General features: G+C 41.4%; 2 protein-coding genes across 4 annotated transcripts in view; one reads left to right on the top strand and one right to left on the bottom strand.

Annotated features, from left to right (window-relative positions):
- Positions 1 to 2485: 2485 nt before the first annotated feature.
- On the bottom strand, positions 2486 to 5646 carry LOC126457480 (ubiA prenyltransferase domain-containing protein 1 homolog). The gene is made up of 2 exons (XM_050093772.1): positions 5209 to 5646; positions 2486 to 5120 (listed from the first exon to the last, which is right to left on the bottom strand). The coding sequence occupies exon 2, from the start codon at positions 5099 to 5101 to the stop codon at positions 4139 to 4141; it is 963 nt and encodes a 320-aa protein (XP_049949729.1). The 5' UTR covers positions 5102 to 5120; positions 5209 to 5646; the 3' UTR covers positions 2486 to 4138.
- A 29-nt stretch (positions 5647 to 5675) lies between these two features.
- Positions 5676 to 21932, top strand: part of LOC126457481 (myeloid leukemia factor) — a 133426-nt gene continuing 117169 nt past the window's right edge. For 2 of the 3 annotated variants that reach the window (XM_050093774.1, XM_050093776.1), the window contains exon 1: positions 5677 to 5863. In XM_050093774.1, coding sequence (XP_049949731.1) covers positions 5811 to 5863 — 53 coding nt within the window. In that variant the 5' untranslated portion in view covers positions 5677 to 5810. Of the gene's footprint in view, positions 5864 to 21932 lie in introns of all 3 variants that reach the window. The other variant, XM_050093775.1, reaches the window with a different exon arrangement.

The raw sequence follows: 21932 nt of genomic DNA, 5'->3' as shown, positions 1-21932 counted from the left end.
AAACTTAGTTACTCCACTCTCCTTCGTCTACTTGTCCTCTTCCCTGTTCCCATTCCAGCACTACACAGACTTCCATTCCATCAATGCACCCATGGTCTCTTTCCTCTCTTCTTGTCCACTCCCCCTCACACTGCCATCTGTCTAACCTCCTGACTGTACGTAGCTACCCTATCCTCCCCCCACCTCATCTCTGTATGTTCTTACTAGCAGCACTTCACTGTCTGCCCACCCCTAACTGTGTTACAACTGCCCCTCATTGCCCTAGCCTGCTCCTTATCACCAACAACCAGACTGCTTCTCCCATCATGTGCTGTTGCTTGCTGTCTGTCCTCTGTTGCCATATACAGTGGTCATATGTGTGAGATCCAACTTCATGAGTAGGAATCGATATTTTTCATAATACTGTCAGAAACGGAATTAAATGAGCCAGAAGCAGCATGCGGATCATCGATCATTCAAAATGAAATTTACTGTAACCTCTTTGCAAATACAAATATTTACATTACAGTTCTACGAGGAAATGAAACTCAAATTATTGATCATGCCAAAAATTAACAAAGTGGACCTCACTCTCAATCACCATACCTCCGCCAACTTCCTTCACTTTAATCAGAAACTATAAATTATGTAGTTAAATGAAAGCAGTTTTGCATGAAGATTGATCATGTTCAGTCTTTGACTAATACAGTTCACAGAAAATTGTGATTATAAAGAAATGGATGCAAAATTATGTGCTAAGCATGACAAAAAAAGTATATAACGTATCTTCTTCTAGTGAAATTTTTATCCAGTGATATTACTTCCGTCACTTATGACTGTTTTATACATCTGCATATGTTAAATGCAGTTTAGAAACCTTCTATAAAATTAGATTGTTGCTCTCTTTCTTCTTCTCCCCCCCCCCTCCCCCTCCCCTTCATACAGTTTGGACTTCACTATTTTATGTGTGGAATTCATTAAGGTTGAGAAGTTCCGAGACACTTAATACTCTCATATTGGTTCAAACTAATGGCACTTGTATACAAAAAATGAAATTACATGTACAATATATTCTCCTTCATTTATTTACATTTTCTTTTAATTAGATCATGAATACCTTGCAAACACTTATGTCTTATAATCATACAATCTGCTCAAAGCATAACAACCATGCACAAATTTCACACATCTTTAAATCCTATTAATGTCCTCTGTTTAATCCAACACAAGTGAAAAATTCAACAAGGTAATATGAAGCATTCAAGCCATAAAACAGTAACACATTTGACATGATATTTGGTAATATTTCTTTTTATTCATAAAAACTATATGAGTTGTAAATGCTGCAAAATTTTCACAAACTCAGACAAACAAAACAACATAATATTAAATACGGCTAATCTCTGTTCAGCAGTCTCTGTTCATGAATGTCTAAATCAAATGAAAGATAGATGATCAACAACACAATGGACAGACATGGCTGTAATTTTTTCCTCAGGCTTAAGCATCATGGTATTGTGAAATGAAAAATACGACACTTTCAAATGTTTAGGACTAATGTTTTCTTCTTTGGTGATCAGGAGAACAGGATGTTAAAAGGCAGAAACTGGGGCAATGGAATAGGTCTCTTGAATCACAAATCATTAAAAGTCAATAAAGGAACATAATATAATGTTATCTATTTGAATTTCAGAAAAGTCAAAGTAGTAAATAGTCATGAGAATGCAAATGATCAGGGACTGATTTTAACTGGGAATATATAAAAAAAGGGAAGAGAATTGTATCCACAATACTTTTAATAAGTTCACTGGCATTTATAAGAAAGAGTAACAAGAAGAGAAAATAGAATATGCGAGGCTGTAATGTAATAATTAAGTAAATGGTGGAAGGCACTGAACAGAGATGAGTTCAGCTGAGAGAAAAACGAAGAAATACTTTAAATGTGTAGAGGTAACAAACTGCTACGAAGGGCAAACTTACAACAGAGACCTTTGAGAAACACTGTTATTAGGATAGACAGTTTAAATGAGCTGAACAGTGCAATGGGCAGTAACAGAGCATTACTTAGTTTTTATTTGTGACAGAGCACTTCCATTTTCTTGGGTTGACCTCTGCGACTTTCATAAGCTTTAGTTTGAACTTGTTTGCTTATCAAAAAAAATTAGCAATTGAATGGGTATGTGTCAGTGAATCACCAGCAAACACCATCATTATGTATATTTCCTAATACCAATCAAAAAAATATAACTGTGTTTTAAAACTTAAGATTCTGCATAAACTCTTATTTAGGTACATAATAGTGCCACTGTATTTTCAAATTAAGTATATAATATTCCTCTATATTTACTGAGGGTTGCTTAAGACTTACTGTGGAATAGCAACGTTTACTATGTAAATAAATTACAAAAAAAAGGACAGAAACAACAAAATGTGTATTTGGTTTGGTTTTGTGCATGCTCCCCCCCCCCCCTCTCTCTCTCGCGCTAACCCCCCCCCCTCCCCACACACACACACACAAACACACACACACACACACACAGTGACAGGTAATAAGCTCACAGACACGTTTACGTTGATACAGTACATAAGTTCAAGCACCATTCAGCTATGAAGCTGTAACTACACAGGAGTGAACACACTGAGTCTTTGTTTTGTCTTGAACAGCCCAGCACAAAAATTCAAAGAAATATTAACAATTAAAAACAATATAGGCTCTAAATCAGAACAAAAAACTGAAAATAACAGAGATATTTGATGTTAAAATTCTTCTGAAGTGTAACATTTCTTGCTTGTTTAGACTGTACAGTACTAACTAAATCTGTGAAAGAAGATTTTAGTGCCATTTCATTTACTGTCAAAACAGAGATATGTTCACAGAATGTTAAGCATGGTATAGACTATTATTTGCTACACTGCAGCTACATTATTTCACCAAAAATTGAATTTATTTTAGCTTATACTGCTTGTAGTTAAATGGCTGCAGATCATAAAATCACTGAATCCTCTTAAGTACTCAAACCCCAATATAAAAAATGAACAATGACCTACACATATTGACAATGTTTCAAAATAGAACATCTAAATATTTAAATATTAGTCTTGATAACTTACCACATATAATCACAACAATGATTACATTAGCACATATTCATACAATGAAACATCTCAAAGCAGCTGCTCTTATTATCGATATTTAGGCATATGAGGTAATCCTGTATTGAAACAAAGTCCTGCATAACACACTTACACCTATCTTGGTCCTTATTGTCAAACACATCACGAATGCATGTAGGTATGGTCATTAACTATGAGATAGACAAGCTACCACAACAGAGAGAGATATGAAGAGTTCACATTTCTTCGTTACTGACTCAGTGTTTATGGTTTTCCTCTGGAATCCATTCAGTTAACTCTGCATTCTGGGTATATCATTAACTTGCACCACACTTTCACAACTGTTGTCACAACTTAAATAGCCTAATACTTCAGTACAAATCTTATCAGCCAAAGAACACAGCTTCCTAAACGTATAACATGAATTTCTCTTCAAGCACTTGAAGAGGGCTTTCAATAAAATTTTGTGATTCAGTAGCTTGTGCTATTAAACCTTCCACATTTATTTCTACAGGCTTGTTATTGCAAGGCTATTCTTTGTTTAGTAACAATACTTGCTTCAACACCCAATTGATAAGCATTTTAGATAGAATTGTACCACTGCCAGTGACCTTATACTGGTAATGCTGAAGGCCATTCAGCGGTGATTAAAAAACTAAGTAAAGCAAATAAGTAACATTTTTCAAAGTATGTGTCCAAAATAACCAGAAAGGTAACTGACAGCTAACTGTTTCATGCTGTTCTAAAATGCCATAGGCCTGAATAGCAGGAAATATGTCTAAAGTTTACAAGATATTACTTTACTGTCTTTTCCATTCATTTTTTACCTAACTTCAGTTACATATTTCCCGAAGTAATTTAAGATGTTTTAAGCCAAATCTGGAATTATAAGTAAATCATTTGATCAGTTAGTAACCAAATTAATCATTTCAGAAACAAAACAAAATTTTGAGGTGCTCATAAACATTCAATAATTGCACCCAGAATGTACATAACCAATACACCTCTATAGTGTGATTGTTGTAGCACTACACAGAAAATTAAATCAGTGTAGAAAAGGCATATGATTTGCATCTACCAGGCTGCAGGCAAGAACATACAAAAAACCAAAATATAAATTTAATTTTGCAGTTTTTCTAGGTACTGTCTGAATAGTCTCCAGGCAGCGAAAATGCTTTTCTATGCGAAATGCTGCAGGTAATGTCGTAAGTGGTAGCAGGAACCACATAGAGTATCTAAGACCTAGAGCCACAAATAAAATATATGGGGTAAAAAGGAGAAATGCATACAAAATATGTGAAGCTGTTTGTCCAATCAATATAGCAAGTGTTACAATTCCAGCACGGCTGTCACTTTCCAGATCTCTTGTATTGTTGCTGTGTAAGATAGCTTCTGTGTTTAACGCTAATGGAATTGCATAATAAATCGTTCCCCAGTCGACATGCCCTGTCTGGGACATGAAGGAAAACAACACTGATATAGGTCCAAATATAATGAGTATTATAACGTCACCTAATGCGATGTACTTCAATCCTATTCCACCAGTGTACAGAAATGAACTAGAAAGTCCGCCAAAATACACCAAAGCCAAGTGTTCCATTTTTGCAGGTGAAACTGCTGCCAAGCAAATAAACCCAAGGCAGCCTGCTGCATACAACATTGCACCAAGTGTAACAACTTCATCCTTAGACAAAATATGGTCTACAAGGATACGATCATCACTCTTCCGTCCATCTATACCCTTCACGTAATCGAAGTATGTGTTCACAACATTCCCAGCACCATGCACTGTCACGACTGTAAACAACGTCAGTAATAATATAACCCAACTGAAGTATCCACACTTGTATGATAGTGCACATCCCAATAAGGTAGGCATCAAAGACCCGCTTAAGGACCAAGGCCTTAGTGCCAAAACATACGATGACAGTTTCATAAACTTCGGTTTGGCAGTAACTGTGTGGTTTGCCTCTTGATGGCGAATATTGTTGGTTTCTTCTGTCCCCATATCTTCAAAAATGATGTACCTACAAGTAAAATAAGTCATTAACAATAATGGGTACAAAAATCTCAAGCGTTGCTTTTACGTCACCAATAATTTCCATTCAAACTTACGTTCATTTAATAATATCGACAATGGTTTTACAGAATTCTGCCTCTATACACGCTCAACATAACCATTGGATAAGGTTAGAATTCGCTTTCGGGAAACTAATACATGACAGTATGCCAATAAAATGATAAATTGCTCACTACCTCAGAAGCTCTATTTTAGAGCAAAATAAAGCTTAGCAGAAATAGGTATTTAGTGTTTCCTGCTATTCCATGACACTCGGCATTTGCCTTCAATTTACAGAACACATTGGTGACGTGTTTGTTTGTAACCTACAACAGCCAACAACAATCTGTGTTTGATCATGAAAAGAAATACGTTTACGTAGTGCTTTAATGACCTCTACAATTGTTTATACAACTGCCTCGATTTTATTTAGGTAAAAATCGCCTAAATATTGCAACACTATCTTTGACATATCAAGCATCTATGACGCTAAAGTGAACATCTCGACACGAGTAAGCTCTGACGCATTCTAGAGAAATCGTCAGTACGAAGTTTCGATCAGTCGAACAACGAACGAGTTAGTGTGTGTGTGTGTGCGCGAGAGAATTTTCTTTCAAGCAAGTGAATTTTGTCAGTTATAGAGTGAAATTTCGGTGCGATGTCGCTTTTTGGATCGCTGATGGGGGATTTTGAGGAGGACCCTTTCTTTGGGTAAGCATAGTTCTGTAGTTTTGCGAAATAAGTGTGAAAATGTTTACATTTTTAATTGTATAGTAACGATATGTTGTTTTGTATTCTGGTGGATTGGAGAGCCCATTCCTATTTCATACAAAGTACAATACGAATTTGTAAGTTCAAAAGCAGCACTAAACCGCAGAGAGAAGTTTAGAGCAGTATCGTATGTGTGTTATGGTTTTTCAAACTGCGCCATTTTACCTTTCATCGGATCACTAAAAGCGTGGAATTTATGCTCGAAATCAAATCCTCGCTTGATTATTAATTTAAAATTAACTTCATGTTTGTGTTTAAAATTTTTTTCAGCAAAAGTATATGATAACTTAATAATTGCCCTTTTCGTTTAGTGCCTGAAGCATTTATTCTGAAGAAAGGATGCGTAATTTCAAATGTGAGCTTTAAACTTTTGAAAAATGAGATTTTCCAACCGAGCAGGAACTGTCAGGTAAATTATGGTTCATTGATTGAGAATAGTAGAGGAAGAAATTACAATATATATATACCGGTAACTTTGTTACTGGCTTTCCATGACTCTCTGAAACACGTAATCAGTTTCTAAGTGCAGGTAATATCCTGGATCCCAATTGTTTCTTCCATGAAAGCTACGCCTGCCAGCAATATGACTTTTTTTAAAATTGTGTGGACCTTCATCCTCGTGCATATTGAAGTTTGTGTGATGGGACTAATCTGCCTTGACAAGTGACGTTACCAACATTTTTTTGAAATCTGCCGATTTTTAATTTTGTAAATGAATTTAAGTGACTTTGTTATACAGGCGGTAACTGCGATGTTTTTATTGGTATGTTTTGTTTGTGTTTCGTGTATGGTGTTTGTTAACCCTTCCACACCCGAATTTTTGTCGAGATGGAAATTTTTTTACATTGTAATTCTTTAAGTAATTTTTAAAGATTTTAAAATTAAAAAATGAAAGTTAAATGTACGCGTTTTCAAAGTATAGTAAGTCCAGTGGGTCTGTCAACGTTTAACTCATTGCAGAGAAAAAAAATTAGTTAGTGCATACATATGTGAATGCTTTTTACCCACACAGTAGAATAAAATTCATCATTTTTCTAGCAACAATGTAGTCTATAGGAAATTTGTTCAGTGTCCTATTAATTTAAATGAAACTCATGGAAACAGTTCTTTTCCTTGGAAAAACAAAGATGTACATTGCATTCTGGGAATTTGCACCTGGTAGGTGCTGCACTGTTTTCATGAAGTGGCAAGTGTTCTGCTGAATCTCTTCAGATAGTCTAGTTTCTCCTCGTCACCTTTGAACACGAGTATATGGAGGTGTGACAGATCGTTAGCCTTGTTTTATTGGGAGGGTATCCATCCCACTTAACACCAGAAAACTAGCCTGTCTCGTAAAGTTGGTTTGGCACTTGTCCTGTATTCCGTCCAACTCTGTACTACAGCAAAATCCAACAGCATGGAAAATAGCTCTAAGTGTCTGTTTCTTGGATGTCGTAAAAATCCTGTAATATGAAATCAGTTGATTAGAGAGATCAACCCCCTCTCATTCTGTGGCTTTACAATCTGTGTTCTATTTTGCCAGATTCTCCTTTCCTATTAAAGTTTCAACCCAGAACTACTGTGCTGTCAACCCATTTCTTCAGTATTATGACATTTGTGCTGCATAATTCTTCTGAAAAAGCACATTTCTTCAGTTGCCTCCTTGTGTGGCATTAGAGCAGAATTAGCAAGATAATTTAGGCCTACTCTGACAGTTCCAGCAGTGCGAATGTTTTCTTATGTCAGTGCTTTGAAATTTTGTATGAAGTTGTCAAAATATGTTATGTGCTATTTCTCTTTTTATTCTCTGGGTTGACAGAATTACTGTTGATCCTTGTTCAAAGATTCCTGAAACTCAGTTGGCGCGTCCTGATGAATAAAACTATAAGCCTGTCCACTGTTATAGTAGAACATGTACATTTTCATACCCCCTTGGAGTTACCTTTCACATGCTGTTTTTTTTTTTTTTTTGTTTTTTTGTTTTTTTTTTAAAAAAAAGAGCTGTCCTGTAAATGGGATCATTTCCTCAGTTGCTAACTCTTCTGCAACAGGTAACTGTAGACTTCTGTTATGCCCAGCTGTATACATGGGCTGAACTTTATAAAACAAAAATGTTGTGAACAAGATGCAAATTTATTCTCAGTTGGAAGAATCTCTCTGGCCATATCGTCTTAAGAATAATTGCAGTTTCAGTACTGTGTCCTAGTACATTCGAATGGTGGCCAATTTTAGAGTTCCTCTAATTATGTGAAGTTAAACAATGTTTTATTTCTGCAGATGCACTCTGAAGGAAATTGCTTGTCTGTTGAGTTTGTAATGCATATGTGTTCATCATATCAGCTGTGGTGCTGAAGAGGTAGTTAGAAATGTACATACTGAATTAAGTTGAAGGTGAGAGTAACTCCCGATCTTCAGTAAGTTGTTCTCAGTCAGAACATGAATCTAGTTTTGAAACTGGGCATTGGCTCTACTTGATGCCCCATTTTTCCAAATAAAATGTTTTTTGTGTAACTAATTTCATTGTTTGTAATTATGACTTTGTTGACCATCACTGTTGTTATTTCTAGCACTCCTGAAAGCAAGGGGATTTCTAGTTCTGCAAGATTTGCAGGAGAGCTTCTGTAAAGTTTGGAAGGTAGAAGGCGAGGTACTGGCAGTAGTGAAGCTGTGAGGACGGGGCGTGAGTCTAGCTTGGGTTGCACAGTTGGTAGAGCACGCGAAAGGCAGAGGTCCCGAGTTAGTCTCGGTCTGCCACACAGTTTTTAATCTGCCAGAAAGTTTCATATCAGCACACACTCTGCTGCAGAGTGAAAATCTCATTCTGGAATATTGAGGATAAGTTTGGGGAAGTGACAGCGCTGTCAAAGGTGAGAAGCCATGCAGCCTTGATTCAGACAGCATCCTCGGCCCAGTCCTGGGCGTTACTTGCTTGTGACTGGCTGGGTGATAGTCCTGTTCCTGTCAGTCCCCATGAAAGTCTCAACATGGTCCAGAGGATTATTTTCCATCGCGACCTCCTCTTGCAGTCTTACGGTGAGCTCTGTGCCTATCTAGAATGGTGGGGTGTTCATTTCATCCAGCATGTTTACAGGGGACGCGGACAACAGGGTTGCTACCGGTGCCTTCATCTTGGCCTTTGAGGGTTATTCATTGCCTGAAAAGGTCAAGGTAATGGTTTACCACTGTGATGTTAAACCATACGTCCCTCACCCTACGTGGTGCTTGAAGCAGTGGAAATTCAGGCACGTCTTCCCGCTGCACTTCCAATGCCACATGTCAAGACTGCGGACATCTACAGCATCCAGACCCTCCCTGTGTGCCTCCTCCCACTTGCATCAACTGCGGAGAGCAGCACTCCCCCTGCTCGCCATATTGCACAGTACTCCAAAAGGAGTGGAAAATCATGGAATACAAGCCCCTGGACTGGTTGAGTTACCAAGAGGTTAATGCAAATTTGAAAGATTACACCCCGTTCAGATGACGTCAACATACTTTGTAGCTTCATTACCATTGCCATCACAAGTACCAGTCATACCACACTCTGTGCCACGAACAGTGGGGCCTCCAGAATTCACCTGCCCCATCGGTGGTAGGGCGAAAATCTCCTTCCGTTGCTCCCAAAGTACCTACTTTACGAGCAAGTTCCCCCCCACCCCCAGCCAGAGAAGCAACAGCCTCCTTACGTGCGGATGGGTTTCCTTGGGACCCCCTCTCCCAAGGTCTCCACTAATGCCACAGCAGGCACTTACCAGTGGCTAAAGGAGGTGAAAGCTACTGGGTGAAGATCTTCACGGTCTTCCTCTGTGCCTGAAGCTACTTCTGAGAAGTCATCCCAGCAAGCCTTAAAAAGGGAAGCGAGAGGGCAAGGAAACAAAGAAGTCTGTTAGAAAAAGGTCCCTCTGGTGGCCACAACATGACCACTCCCTACCAATTCTGCACCTGCATATGAGGTGGAGACCTCAGCGTCCCCTGAGGACATGGATCTCTGATACCTCATCCACGATAGGAATGGATACAAATACTCAGGTGGTGGCAGCAGGTGACCCTGAGGCGTAACCTGCCTCATAGCATGCGTCGTCCCAGCTTCATGATAACGTCATGCTCCAGTGGAATTGTTGCATTTTTCTCCACCACCTTGCTGAGCTACGGCAGCTGTTAAGCTTTACACCTGCTTTCTGCATTGCTCTGCAGGAAACCTGGTTCCCGGCAATGCAGACATCTGCCCTTTGTGGCTATAGGGGATATTAAGAGAACCGTAGTGACTATTATAGTGTGTCATGTGGATTTTGTCTCTGTCCTGAACTCATTATACAGTGAACCCGTGCCTCTTCAAACACCTCTTGAACCTGTGGCTGTCAGGATGAGGATGACACAGGAAATAACTGCCTGCAACGTATATCTTCCTCCAGCTAGTGCATTACCCCTGAATGCATTGGCTGGACTGATTCATCAACTCCCTAAACCTTTCTTACTTTTGGGAGATTTTAATTCGTGGGGTGGCACTGCGCTTACTGGTCAAGGCAGAGATGTCGAAACTTTCCTGTCTCAACTCGGCTTCTTCCTCTTAAATTCTGCGGACCCCACACATTTCAGTGTGGCTCATGGCACTTAACTCAGCCATTGATGTATCCCTCTGCAGCCCAGAACTTACCCCATCTGTCCATTGGAGAGCCCATGATGGCTTGTGTGGTAGTGACCACTTCCCGGACGTCTACCAAGGTGGGCCTTAAACAAGGCAGATAGGGAAGCTTTCATCTTTGTTGTCACCATTGAATCTCCCACACATGGTACCATCGATGTGGTAGTTGAGCCCCTGGCGAAAGTCGGTACCTTGGTGGTTGTCAGAAATTGTTGAGGCCATTAAAGAGTGTCGGCGAGCTCTACAGTGACATGAGTGGCGCCCTTCCCTAGAGCACCTAATAGCTTTTAAACGACTCCGTGATAAAATGATGGAAACAGGCATGTTGGGAGAGGTACATCTTGACCACTGGGTGCCACCTGTCACCTTCCCAAGTCTGGACGAATATCAGATGTGTTTGTGGTACCACACTCAGACAGGTGTTACTGGCATTAGCATCAATGGTGTGTTGTCTACCAATGCAAACGCAATTGCCAAGCACTTAACTAAGCACTATGCTTGAGCCTCTGTGTCAGAATTATCCCCCAGCATTTTGCACCCTCAAGTGGATGGAAGGGAAACGTCACAGTGAACCCTATAATTCTCCATTTACAGAATGGGACCACCTCAACATCCTTGCACATTGCCCCGACACAGTTCCTGGGCTGATCTGATCCACAGCCAGATGATTAAACAGCTATCATCTGACTCGTGGTGTATAAAACCCAGGACATCTGGGAGAAAACCAGGAATTTTTTAGACTTCCGGGAATTGTTCATTGTTCTAGTTTTCAGTTAAATTTTTGTAATTTTGACAGGTAAGAATCGATACTCTAACAAAGGATATTACTGTATCCCACTACTGCAGAATAATACTGCAACAATAAAATGTGAACGAGAAAAAAATGAAAATGAAACATAAATTGCAAAGGAAATTTGCCATATACAACAACAAAACACAGTGCTCATACAAGCATTTGCCAACATCAAAATGTGTCAAAGGCTTTAGGAAGACTGTGCATGCTTCATAACAACAAATTGCCTCCAATGAGTGCGACATCACAACTGTTTATATTAGATTTGTTTTAGCAGTTACAAGCGGGCCCATGCGCATGCACAGTTGAGTGGCGCATGAGTAGTACCTTCTCCCATTTCTGGCTACAGAAATGTGGCTGTTGGCTGTGTGTAAGCAGTCACAGCAAGCAGCTAGATGCAATTGGGAAAAATTTTACTGCTGCACCCAAGCTGCCGGATTCACGCATGCGCAGCGGGCCCCCGGATCTGAGGGATTTGGGGGGGGGGGGCACGAAATTCATTAAGAGGAGAAAAAAACCTTGTTTCACAAAGCGCCTAGCATACAGCGCACATTGGTCTATCGATTACTCATATGATTTTTATGCGCATCCCTGTTGGTTTTTGAACCCCCTAACCCCCTCTGTAAGTTTGATTTCTGAATGAATCATAAGCTGCACAGAGTAACAGACTCGTCATGGTTCGCGTGGCTACCCCCGTCTCAGGGTCGACTCCTTCCTCGGGCATGGGTGTATGTGTTGACCTTAGCTTAAGTTAAAGTTAGATTAGATAGATTCAGTCTAGCAGAGTAGAAATAAACAACTAACAGGAATAACAGATGAGAAAGATTATGTATTATCTTCTCGGTGTATCCAGGAAAAGGAAATTTTGTCAAATTTTTGGCCAGATCACAACACTAGTAAGGACCAGTTGTACAGTCCCCATCTAGCGACCACTTAAGTTCTATTCCGGAAGTAGTGCGGAAAATGGCTTGTATGAACATAACACCTAACTGGATAACCAAACCGGTGATTCTGGTAGGGTTAGTGAAGTTGACTGGCGAATAAGTTTTGACAAAGGCAGGAATAGTTCCAGAATTAGTCATGACAAGATTGCTCGTTAGAATGAGGAAGGAAGAGAAACAGGGACATCACACAAATTAGGGAAGAATATGTTGATTCCAAATTTATATAAACATCTCATACTACTACTTTTCAATCTCATGCTCTAGAAACTGTAGTGTATGAACAAAATGTGAAACTACTTTCTAACATAAAGCTTTTTACTTTTAGTAGGCCTAATAGGCATTTTATGTTGGTCTTCGTAAATTATATTCTGTCGTTTTATAAAAATGACCATTTGTGCCAAAACAGTCTCGTTTATTTGGTGTGTTACAGTTTCTGCAGTGTTAGAAAGGCCTATTTTGTTTTATATAGCAGACAGTGACAAAATAGAAACCACACCAGTCTTGGGTACTATTCGTATTAACAGCTTACTCAGTATTAGACAGCGATATTTCGATTTTTCATGTAACTAAACATTGGACGAACTTTGATGAGCTAATAGATTCTGTCGCAGAAAGGAAAGCACGTCACGTAAAGCTGTAGCAACATTAGAGAGAAAACAATGCTAGGAGCTAAGGATTGAAGAAATGTGTACTGTATTGCTTGTCTCTTGTCTTTACTGGTTTTATGTATCCTATATTTAAATTTTATATAAAGTTATAAGCTTAAGGCAATAAAGAGTGCAAATTTTCTGAAGAGTTCTTGTTCTCCCGATTACAAATAATTCCATCCAGTATTAATTGCGAGTTGTTTATTTTCTAGAGGGGCAGGATGTCAAACTGGGCGAGTGGGAGCAGGAGAGGCACCACAGGACATTTTAATTTCCACTGTCCTGAATATAGTTTGATGGCATCCAGTACAAAATACACACATTTAAATTCCACGGAGCAAAATACAGTGATGTGCGATAGAAGAATGCTGTGTGAAGAGGGGTGGCACTGCACTCTGGCACACTTTAGGCCAAATAACATCTTACATTTCCTCGAACATATGTTTTATGTATCAGAAAAATTCGATTTTTTCAATTTTTGACGTCGTATCTCAAACGCTCGAAGGGGGAGGGGGGGGGGGGGGCGCCAGTATCTTAGTATTGCCCTGGTTGGGAAATATTGTAGATCAGAGGCTGATGCACAAAGCAGTCTGATTTTATAGTGGGGAAGTGTGTAGTCTCCATGTGACCCGTGTTTGCATGTAGTGATTTTCCTGTTTCCTCTTCCTTTACTGCTCTCACAGCAAATGAAAACAAAATGGATTTCTGTGGCCGTGAGCTATCAAGTGAATTAAAATACATCCACATAATTATGGAAGGGTAATATACGTTATTAGTTTAAGATTTTATTTTATTTCCACTTTTCTGACAGCCATGCATTAATCGTCTTTGCCTTGTAGAACAATGAAGCTATTTTTGTCGGTTTGCTGAAGAAACTTGGTTTTTTATTAATCTTTTATGCTGAGACACCCGGTATGTTTGAAACAGTGTTTAGTTCCGCACTATTGGCTAATTTCAAGTGCACATTTTCATCTTCTAGCACATATGGCATTATGCCATAATAAAGAATAAAAAATGAGTTAATACAGTACTGGCACTCCAAGAAAATTTACATCCTGAAACCCACACTAAAAAGCTTAATGTCAGGTCGAGGCCTACTTCATTGGGAACTTGGACATACGAATGAGCTCTTTAAGTGTGCACTTTAAATGTGCCATTTTAGTATGGTTCACGAAATTCCGATGCCCTTGGCGTATCCTCTGATGTCTTTTTCTTTTATGACATAATGTAAGATCATATAATGTTTTACATGAACACCGGCTTCCTGCGTCTTAGCAGCTGCCGAAGCACGGTGGCACCCATTATCTGGCGCTCTCTGACTACTGAAACAAACCTATTTCTAACAGGTCGCAGAAAAATATTGCGAACAGTGGTTTGAAAAGCATTACTTTCAAAGTAAATTTCCTTTAATGCAAGTTGAACTATGTACGAGAATGTTCGATGAATTTCTTAAATCGGAGTGTTTGATGACGAGCCATTTAGAAGTATTTAGAGCCCAGAAGATGAGACATTCATGTCGCTATTATGAGCATATTGATGTGCTACAGGAAGCTCTCTCTCCTGTGTGGTAGCTAATTTATCTGCAGGAAACTTATAGGACAAGTCACTGGACTCAGCTAAAAATTTTACTGGCGCATTTGTGTGATATATCTTAGTGTAACACACGCACAAAATATCAACATTATATGTGAAAGCTTAGCTTCTCTTGCAGCTTATTAACCTTAGAGACCAATATTGTATGTGAAAGCTTTGCTTTTCTTGTAGCAACAGTATGTATATTAATTTTTCGTGCATCCGCACTACTTAACAGTGATGTTGCTATTAGCTGACTACATCAGGTGTACTGTGGTCTGAATAACCGCCGACATTGGCTGGCGGGATCACGTGACATGAGCTATGACTGGCTTACAAAAGCACATCACAATCTTGATTACAATGGTACAGAAAGTAACATGTGGTGTTCGGTAGAATTCGAATTTATACTACTGTAATACGAAAATATGCTAGGTACATGTTGCTGCACATAAAAACTCTTTCCAAAAGGAGTTTTCTTCCCTGAGTTTAGTTTTCTAAAGTGCCGGGAAATTCTACGCCCATGTATAAAAACATAACCATTCAAAGGATTGATAAGTGGAAGAGAAAATATACTGTAACTTAGTAACACGGTAAAAGTATGTTTTCATCTGGCAGAAAGTGTATTTTTAACGAGGAAATCCGGGAAAAATTTGGGAATTTTTTTCCTTGTCCGCATATACACCCTGTTACTATAAACGACATGTCCTCATCTTTAACCTGATCTGGCGTGATGACGTCTTTCCATTGCAGTGGCGGGAGAGCACCACCATTCCAGTGCTCAAATCCGGTAAAAACCTATTTGATGTGGATAGCTATCAGCCCATCAGCCTCACCAACGTTCTTTCTAAGCTGCTGGAACATATGGTGTGTCGGCAGTTGGGTTGGGTCTTGGAGTCACGTGGCCTACTGGCTCAATGTCAGGGCGGCTTAACGCCAGGCTCGCTCTCACTGATAACCCTGTGTCCCTCGAGTCTGCCATCCGAACAGCCTTTTCCAGATGCGAACACCTGGTTGCTATCTTTAATGACTTACGTAAAGCTTAAGACACGACCTGGTGACATTATATCCTTGCCACATTGTATGAGTGGGGTCTCTGGGGCCTGCTCATGACTTTTATCCAAAACTTCCTGTCACTACGTTATTTCCATGTCCAAGTTGGTGCCTCCCATAGTTCCATCCATATCCAGGAGAATGGAGTCCTGCAGGGCTCTGTATTGAGTCTCTCTCTACTTTTAGTGGCCATTAACAGTCTAGCAGCAGCTGTTGGGCCCTCCGTCTCACCCTCTCTGTATGCATATGGCTTCTGCATTTCGTACTGCTGCTCCAGTACTGGTGTTTCTGAGCGCCACCTACAGGGAGCCATCCACAAGGCGCAGTCGTGGGCTCTAGCCCACGGTTTCCATTTTCAGCCGCAAAGTCGTGTCTCACACACTTCTGTTAGTGTCGTACCGTTCATCCCGACCCAGAACTTTACCTTCATGATGATCCACTCACTGTAGTGGAGACATATTGATTCTTAGGACTGGTTTTCGATGCTTGACGCTTCTTCCTCATCTTCGTCATCTTAATCAGAAGTGCTGGGAGCACCTCAACGCCCTCCGTTGCCTGAGCAATACCAATTGGGGTGCAGATCGCTCTATGCTGTTGCAGCTCTACAGAGTCCTTGTCCAATCTCAAATTGACTATGGTAGTGTGGTTTATGGTTGGGCAGTGCCTGAAGTGTTGCATTTACTTGACCCTATGCACCACTGAGGGGTTTGACTAGTGACAGGAGCTTTTAGGAAGAGTCCAGTGACCAGCGTATTAGTGGAGGCTGGGGTCCATCCATTGCAGATCAGTCGTGCACAACTGCTCGCCACTTACACTGCACACATTCGTAGTTGTCCTGAGAATCTGAATTACTGTCTCCTTTTCCCGCCTGCGGCGATCCATCGCCCACATCGGTGGCCCAGGTCGGGGCTAACAATTGCGGTTCGCATGCGGTCCCTTCTCTCCGAACTGGAGTCCTTCCCTATACCACCTCTACTTGCCATCAGTTCACGTACACCTCCGTGGTGTACGCCTCAGCCGCAACTTCATCTGGACCTTTGCATGGCCCTAAGGACTCAGTTAACCCCGCCGCTCTCAGATGCCGCTTTCTCTCGATCCTTGACTTTTTCCGTGGCCCTGACGTGGTTTACACCGATGGCTGATGGTCACATAGATCTTGCGTATGTTCATGGAGGACATATTTAACAGCACTCCTTGCCATATGGTTGCAGTGTTTTCACAGTAGAGCTATCGGCAATATCTCATGCTCTTGAGCACATCCGCTCATGCTCTGGCATGTCATTTCTCCTGTGTACTTACTCATTGAGCAGCCTACAAGCTATCAACCAGTGCTACCCTCTCCATCCTCTGGTGGCGTCCATCCGAGAGTCCATCTGTGCTCTGGAACGATCCCATCGTTTGTCGGTGTTTGTGTGGACCCCAGGACATGTCGGAATCCCAGGCAACGAACTTGCCAACAGGCTGGCCAAACGGGTGACGCCGGAACCGCTTCTGGAGATGGGCATATTCGAAGCTGACCTGCATTCTTACACCGCAGGGTTTTCAGGCTTTGGGAGACGGAATGGCATAACAGTATGCACAATAAGCTGCCCGTTATTAAGGAGATGATGACTGCATGGAAGTCATCCCTGTCATCTGACAGGGAATCAATAGTCGTCTGCCAGCTCCGCATTGTCCATACATGGCTAACGCATGGTTAACTACTGTCGTGAGGACCCACCTCTGTGTCGCTGTGGCTCCCAAATAAGTTGTCCACCTCTCTGGACTGCCCACTTATAGCCACTCTTCGGCAAACTTTCCCAGCTCCCTGCCTTCAGTGTTGTGCGATGATGCCTCAGCAGCAGCTTTAGTTTTAAATTTTATCCATAAGAGTGCGTTTTATACTTCTATGTAGGTTTTAGCGCATGTCCTTTGTCCCTCTGTGTCCTCCACCCTAGTGCTTTTAAGGTGGAAGTTTAAATGTGTTGCTCGGCCAGCCACTGTAATCTGCTTTCTTGCTTCACCATCTTCTGTTTCTAGCGTCTCTATTTTCTTGTCCTCGTTTGTTCCTTTTAGTGTTCATTGCCTTTCCTTCGTTCTTGTGGTTTTTCCTTTCTTTCCGTTTTGTGTTATGTCTTGACCGTTTTATTCTCACACAAGTGGCATTGTTTTATTAGGAACAAGGAACCAATGACCTTGTGGTTGGGTCCCTTCCCCCGTCTTTTAAACCAACCAACCAAAATCCGTGAGTTCCATGGAGTGCCCCATTCTGCTCTGTGTCTAATGACTACTGATGTTGCTGATATGGAGTACTTGGCAGTAGGTGACAGTGCAATGCATTTAATATGAAAACTGTGTGTATTTGGGGGTGTCCAGATACTTTTGATCACGTAGTGTAGAAAAAGCTTATATTGCAAAAAGTGTTTCATTAATTTTTTCAAATTTTATGCTAATTACTCAGCTAGGGCTGTTGACAAAGTGTATTACAAGATAATCAAACAATGGAAAATCTTGGATGGAATGTAACAATATTATGAGTGGCAAAGTTGCTACTCACCCTGCTGAGTCAGATAGGTACAACAAAAAGACTCTCACAATTAAAGCTTTCGGCCATTAAGAACTTTGTGAACAATACTACACACACTCACACAAGAGACTGCAGTCTCAGGCAATTGAAACAACACTGCTAGCAGCAGCACCAGTGCATGATGGGAGTAGTGGCTGGGTGGGGGTAAAGAGGCGGCTGGGGCGAGGAGGGGGAAGGATAGTATGGTGGGTGGGGGGGGGGGGGTTGTACAGTGCAGTGCTGCAGGTTAGACAGAGGCAGGGGAGAGAGGTAAGGAAGACAGGGAAAGTAGTGGAAAAGGAGAGAAATAAAAAGGTGGTGGTGGTGGTGGTGGTGGTGGTGGTGGTGGTGGTGGTGGTGGTGGTGAGGAACAGGGAAGGGGCTGGATGGGTAAGGACAGTGACTAACGAAGGTTGAGGCCAGGGGGGAGGTTACGGGAACGTAGGATGTATTGCAGAGAAAGTTCCCACCTGCGCAATTCAGAAAAGCTGGTGGTGGTGGGAAGGAGCCACTGGCACAGGCTGTGAAGCAGTCATTGAAATAAAGGATATGTTTGGCAGTGTGTTCAGCAACGGGGTGGTCCACTTGTTTCTTCGCCACCGTTTGTCGGTGGCCATTCATGCGGAAAGACAGCTTATTGTTTGTCATGCCTACATAGAATGCAGCACAGTGGTTGCAACTTAGCTTGTAGTCCACATGACTGGTTTTACAGGTAGCCCTTTTCGTTTGATGGGATAGGTGATGTTAGTGACTGGTGGTGGTGGTGGTGGTGGTGGTGGTGGTGGTGGTAGGAGGAGGATGTATGCGACAGGTTTTGCATCTAGGTCTATTACAGGGGTATGAGCCATGAGTTAAGGGATTGGGAGCAGGGGTTGCGTAAGGATGAACAAGTATATTGTGTAGGTCTGGTGGATGACAGAATACCACTGTGGGAGGGGTGGGAAGAATAGTCGGCAGAACATTTCTCATTTCAGGGTACGAAGAGAGGTAATTGAAACCCTGGCAGAAAATGTCCAGTCCTGGGTGGTACTGAGTTCAGAGGGGAATGCTCTTTTGTGGCTGGACAATTGTACTTTGGGAGGTGGTAGGAGACTGGAGAGATAAGGCACGGGAGATTGGTTTTTGAACGGGATTGGGACGATAATACAGTCAGTGAAGGCTTAAGTGAGACCCCTTGGTATATTTAGAGGGGGACTGCTCGTCACTGCAGATGCGATGACCATGGGTGGCTAGGCTCTATGGAAGGAACTTCTTGGTATGGAACAGGTGGCAGCAGTTGAAGTGGAGGTATTGCTGGTGGTTAGTGGGTTTGGTGTGGACAGAGGTACTGATGTAGCAGTCTTGTCAACATCTAGGAAAATGGCTTGTCATGTTAAGTAGGACCAGGTAAAGCAAATGGGGGAGAAGTTGTTGAAGTTCTGGAGGAATGTGGACACATTGTCCTCACCTTCGATCCAGAGAGCAAAGATGTCATCAATGAATGTGAAACGGGTGAGAGGTTTAGGATTCTGGGTTTTAAGGAAGTATTCCTCTAGGTGGCCCATGAATAGGTTGGCATAGGAAATGCAGGTGCCCATAGCTCTACCACATATTTTTTTGTAGATAACGCCTTCAAAAGAGAAGTAATTGTGGGTGAGGATATAGTTTGTCATGGCAACTAGGAAGGAGGGTGTTGGTTTGGGATCTGTCAGGTGTTGGGAAAGATAGTGTCCAATAGCGGTAAGGCCATGGGCATTAGGGCTGTTAGTTTACAGGGAAGTGGCATCAATAGTGACGAGCAGGGCACCATGTGGTAAAGGGACAGGAACTGTGGAGAGTTGATGGAGGAAATGGTTGGTGTCTTTTATATAGGAGGGTAGGTTCCGAATAATATATTGAAGGTGTTGGTTTACAAAAGCAGAGATTCTCTCATTGGGTACACAGTAACTGGCCACAGTGGGGTGTCCTGGGTGGCTAGGTTTATGGACTTAGGAAGCATGTTGAAGGTAGGAGTGTGGTGAGTGGTGGGGATGAGTAGAGAGATGGACTCCAGGAGATGTTCTGGAATGGGCCTAAGGATTTGAGTAGTGACTGGAGATCCTGCTGGATTATTAGAATGGGGTCACTGAGGCATGATTTGTAAGTGGAAGTACCTGACAGCTGGTGGAATCCTTCCGCCATGTAATACTTGCAGTTCAAAAAAACAGTCGTGCAGCCTTTGTCCACAGTTGTTGTTGTTGTTGTTGTTGTGGTCTTCAGTCCTGAGACTGGTTTGATGCAGCTCTCCATGCTACTCTATCCTGTGCAAGCTTCTTCATCTCCCAGTACCTACTGCAACCTACATCCTTCTGAATCTGCTTAGTGTATTCATCTCTTGGTCTCCCCCTATGATTTTTACCCTCCACACTGCCCTCAAATACTAAATTGGTGATCCCTTGATGCCTCAGAACATGTCCTACCAACCGATCCCTTCTTCTGGTCAAGTTGTGCCACAAACTTCTCTTCTCCCCAATCCTATTCAATACTTCCTCATTAGTTATGTGATCTACCCATCTAATCTTAAGCATTCTTCTGTAGCACCACATTTCGAAAGCTTCTATTCTCTTCTTGTCCAAACTATTTACCGTCCATGTTTCACTTCCATACATGGCTACACTCCATACAAATACTTTCAGAAATAACTTCCTGACACTTAAATCTATACTCGATGTTAACAAATTTCTCTTCTTCAGAAACGCTTTCCTTGCCATTGCCAGTCTACATTTTATATCCTCTCTACTTCGTCCATCATCAGTTATTTTGCTCCCCAAATAGCAAAACTCCTTTACTACTTTAAGTGTCTCATTTCCTAATCTAATACCCTCAGCATCACCCAACTTAACTCGACTACATTCCATTATCCTCGTTTTGCTTTTGTTGATGTTCATTTTATATCCTCCCTTCAAGACACCATCCATTCCGTTCAACTGCTCTTCCAAGTCCTTTGCTGTCTCTGACAGAATTACAATGTCATCGGCGAACCTCAAAGTTTTTATTTCTTCTCCATGGATTTTAATACCTACTCCAAATTTTTCTTTTGTTTCCTTTACTGCTTGCTCAATATAGAGATTGAATAACATCGGGGAGAGGCTACAACCCTGTCTTACTCCCTTCCCAACCACTGCTTCCCTTTCATGTCCCTCAACTCTTATAACTGCCATCTGGTGTCTGTACAAATTGTAAATAGCCTTTCGCTCCCTGTATTTTACCCCTGCCACCTTTAGAATTTGAAAGAGAGTATTCCAGTCAACATTGTCAAAAGCTTTCTCTAAGTCTACAAATGCTAGAAACGTAGGTTTGCCTTTCCTTAATCTTTCTTCTAAGATAAGTCGTAAGGTCAGTATTGCCTCACGTGTTCCAGTATTTCTACGGAATCCAAACTGATCTTCCCCGAGGTCAGCTTCTACTAGTTTTTCCATTCGTCTGTAAAGAATTCGTGTTAGTACTTTGCAGCTGTGGCTTATTAAACTGATTGTTCGGTAATTTTCACATCTGTCAACACCTGCTTTCTTTAGGATTGGAATTATTATATTCTTCTTGAAGTCTGAGGGTATTTCGCCTGTTTCATACATCTTGCTCACCAGATGGTAGAGTTTTGTCAGGACTGGCTCTCCCAAGGCCGTCAGTAGTTCCAATGGAATGTTATCTACTCCGGGGGCCTTGTTTCGACTCAGGTCCTTCAGTGCTCTGTCAAACTCTTCACGCAGTATCGTATCTCCCATTTCATCTTCATCTACATCCTCTTCCATTTCCATAATATTGTCCTCAAGTGCATCGCCCTTGTATAGACCCTCTATATACTCCTTCCACCTTTCTGCT

The sequence above is a fragment of the Schistocerca serialis genome, chromosome 2 (assembly GCF_023864345.2).
Source record: "Schistocerca serialis cubense isolate TAMUIC-IGC-003099 chromosome 2, iqSchSeri2.2, whole genome shotgun sequence".
In the NCBI taxonomy this organism is placed as follows: domain Eukaryota; kingdom Metazoa; phylum Arthropoda; class Insecta; order Orthoptera; family Acrididae; genus Schistocerca; species Schistocerca serialis.
The sequence above is the reverse complement of the archived record's forward strand: the minus strand, read 5'-3'. Positions and strand labels throughout refer to the sequence as shown.

Coding starts and splice junctions, on each gene's coding strand:
- LOC126457480 (XM_050093772.1), bottom strand. CDS start 5,101: ATGGGGACAGAAGAAACCAACAATATTCGCCATCAAGAGGCAAACCAC.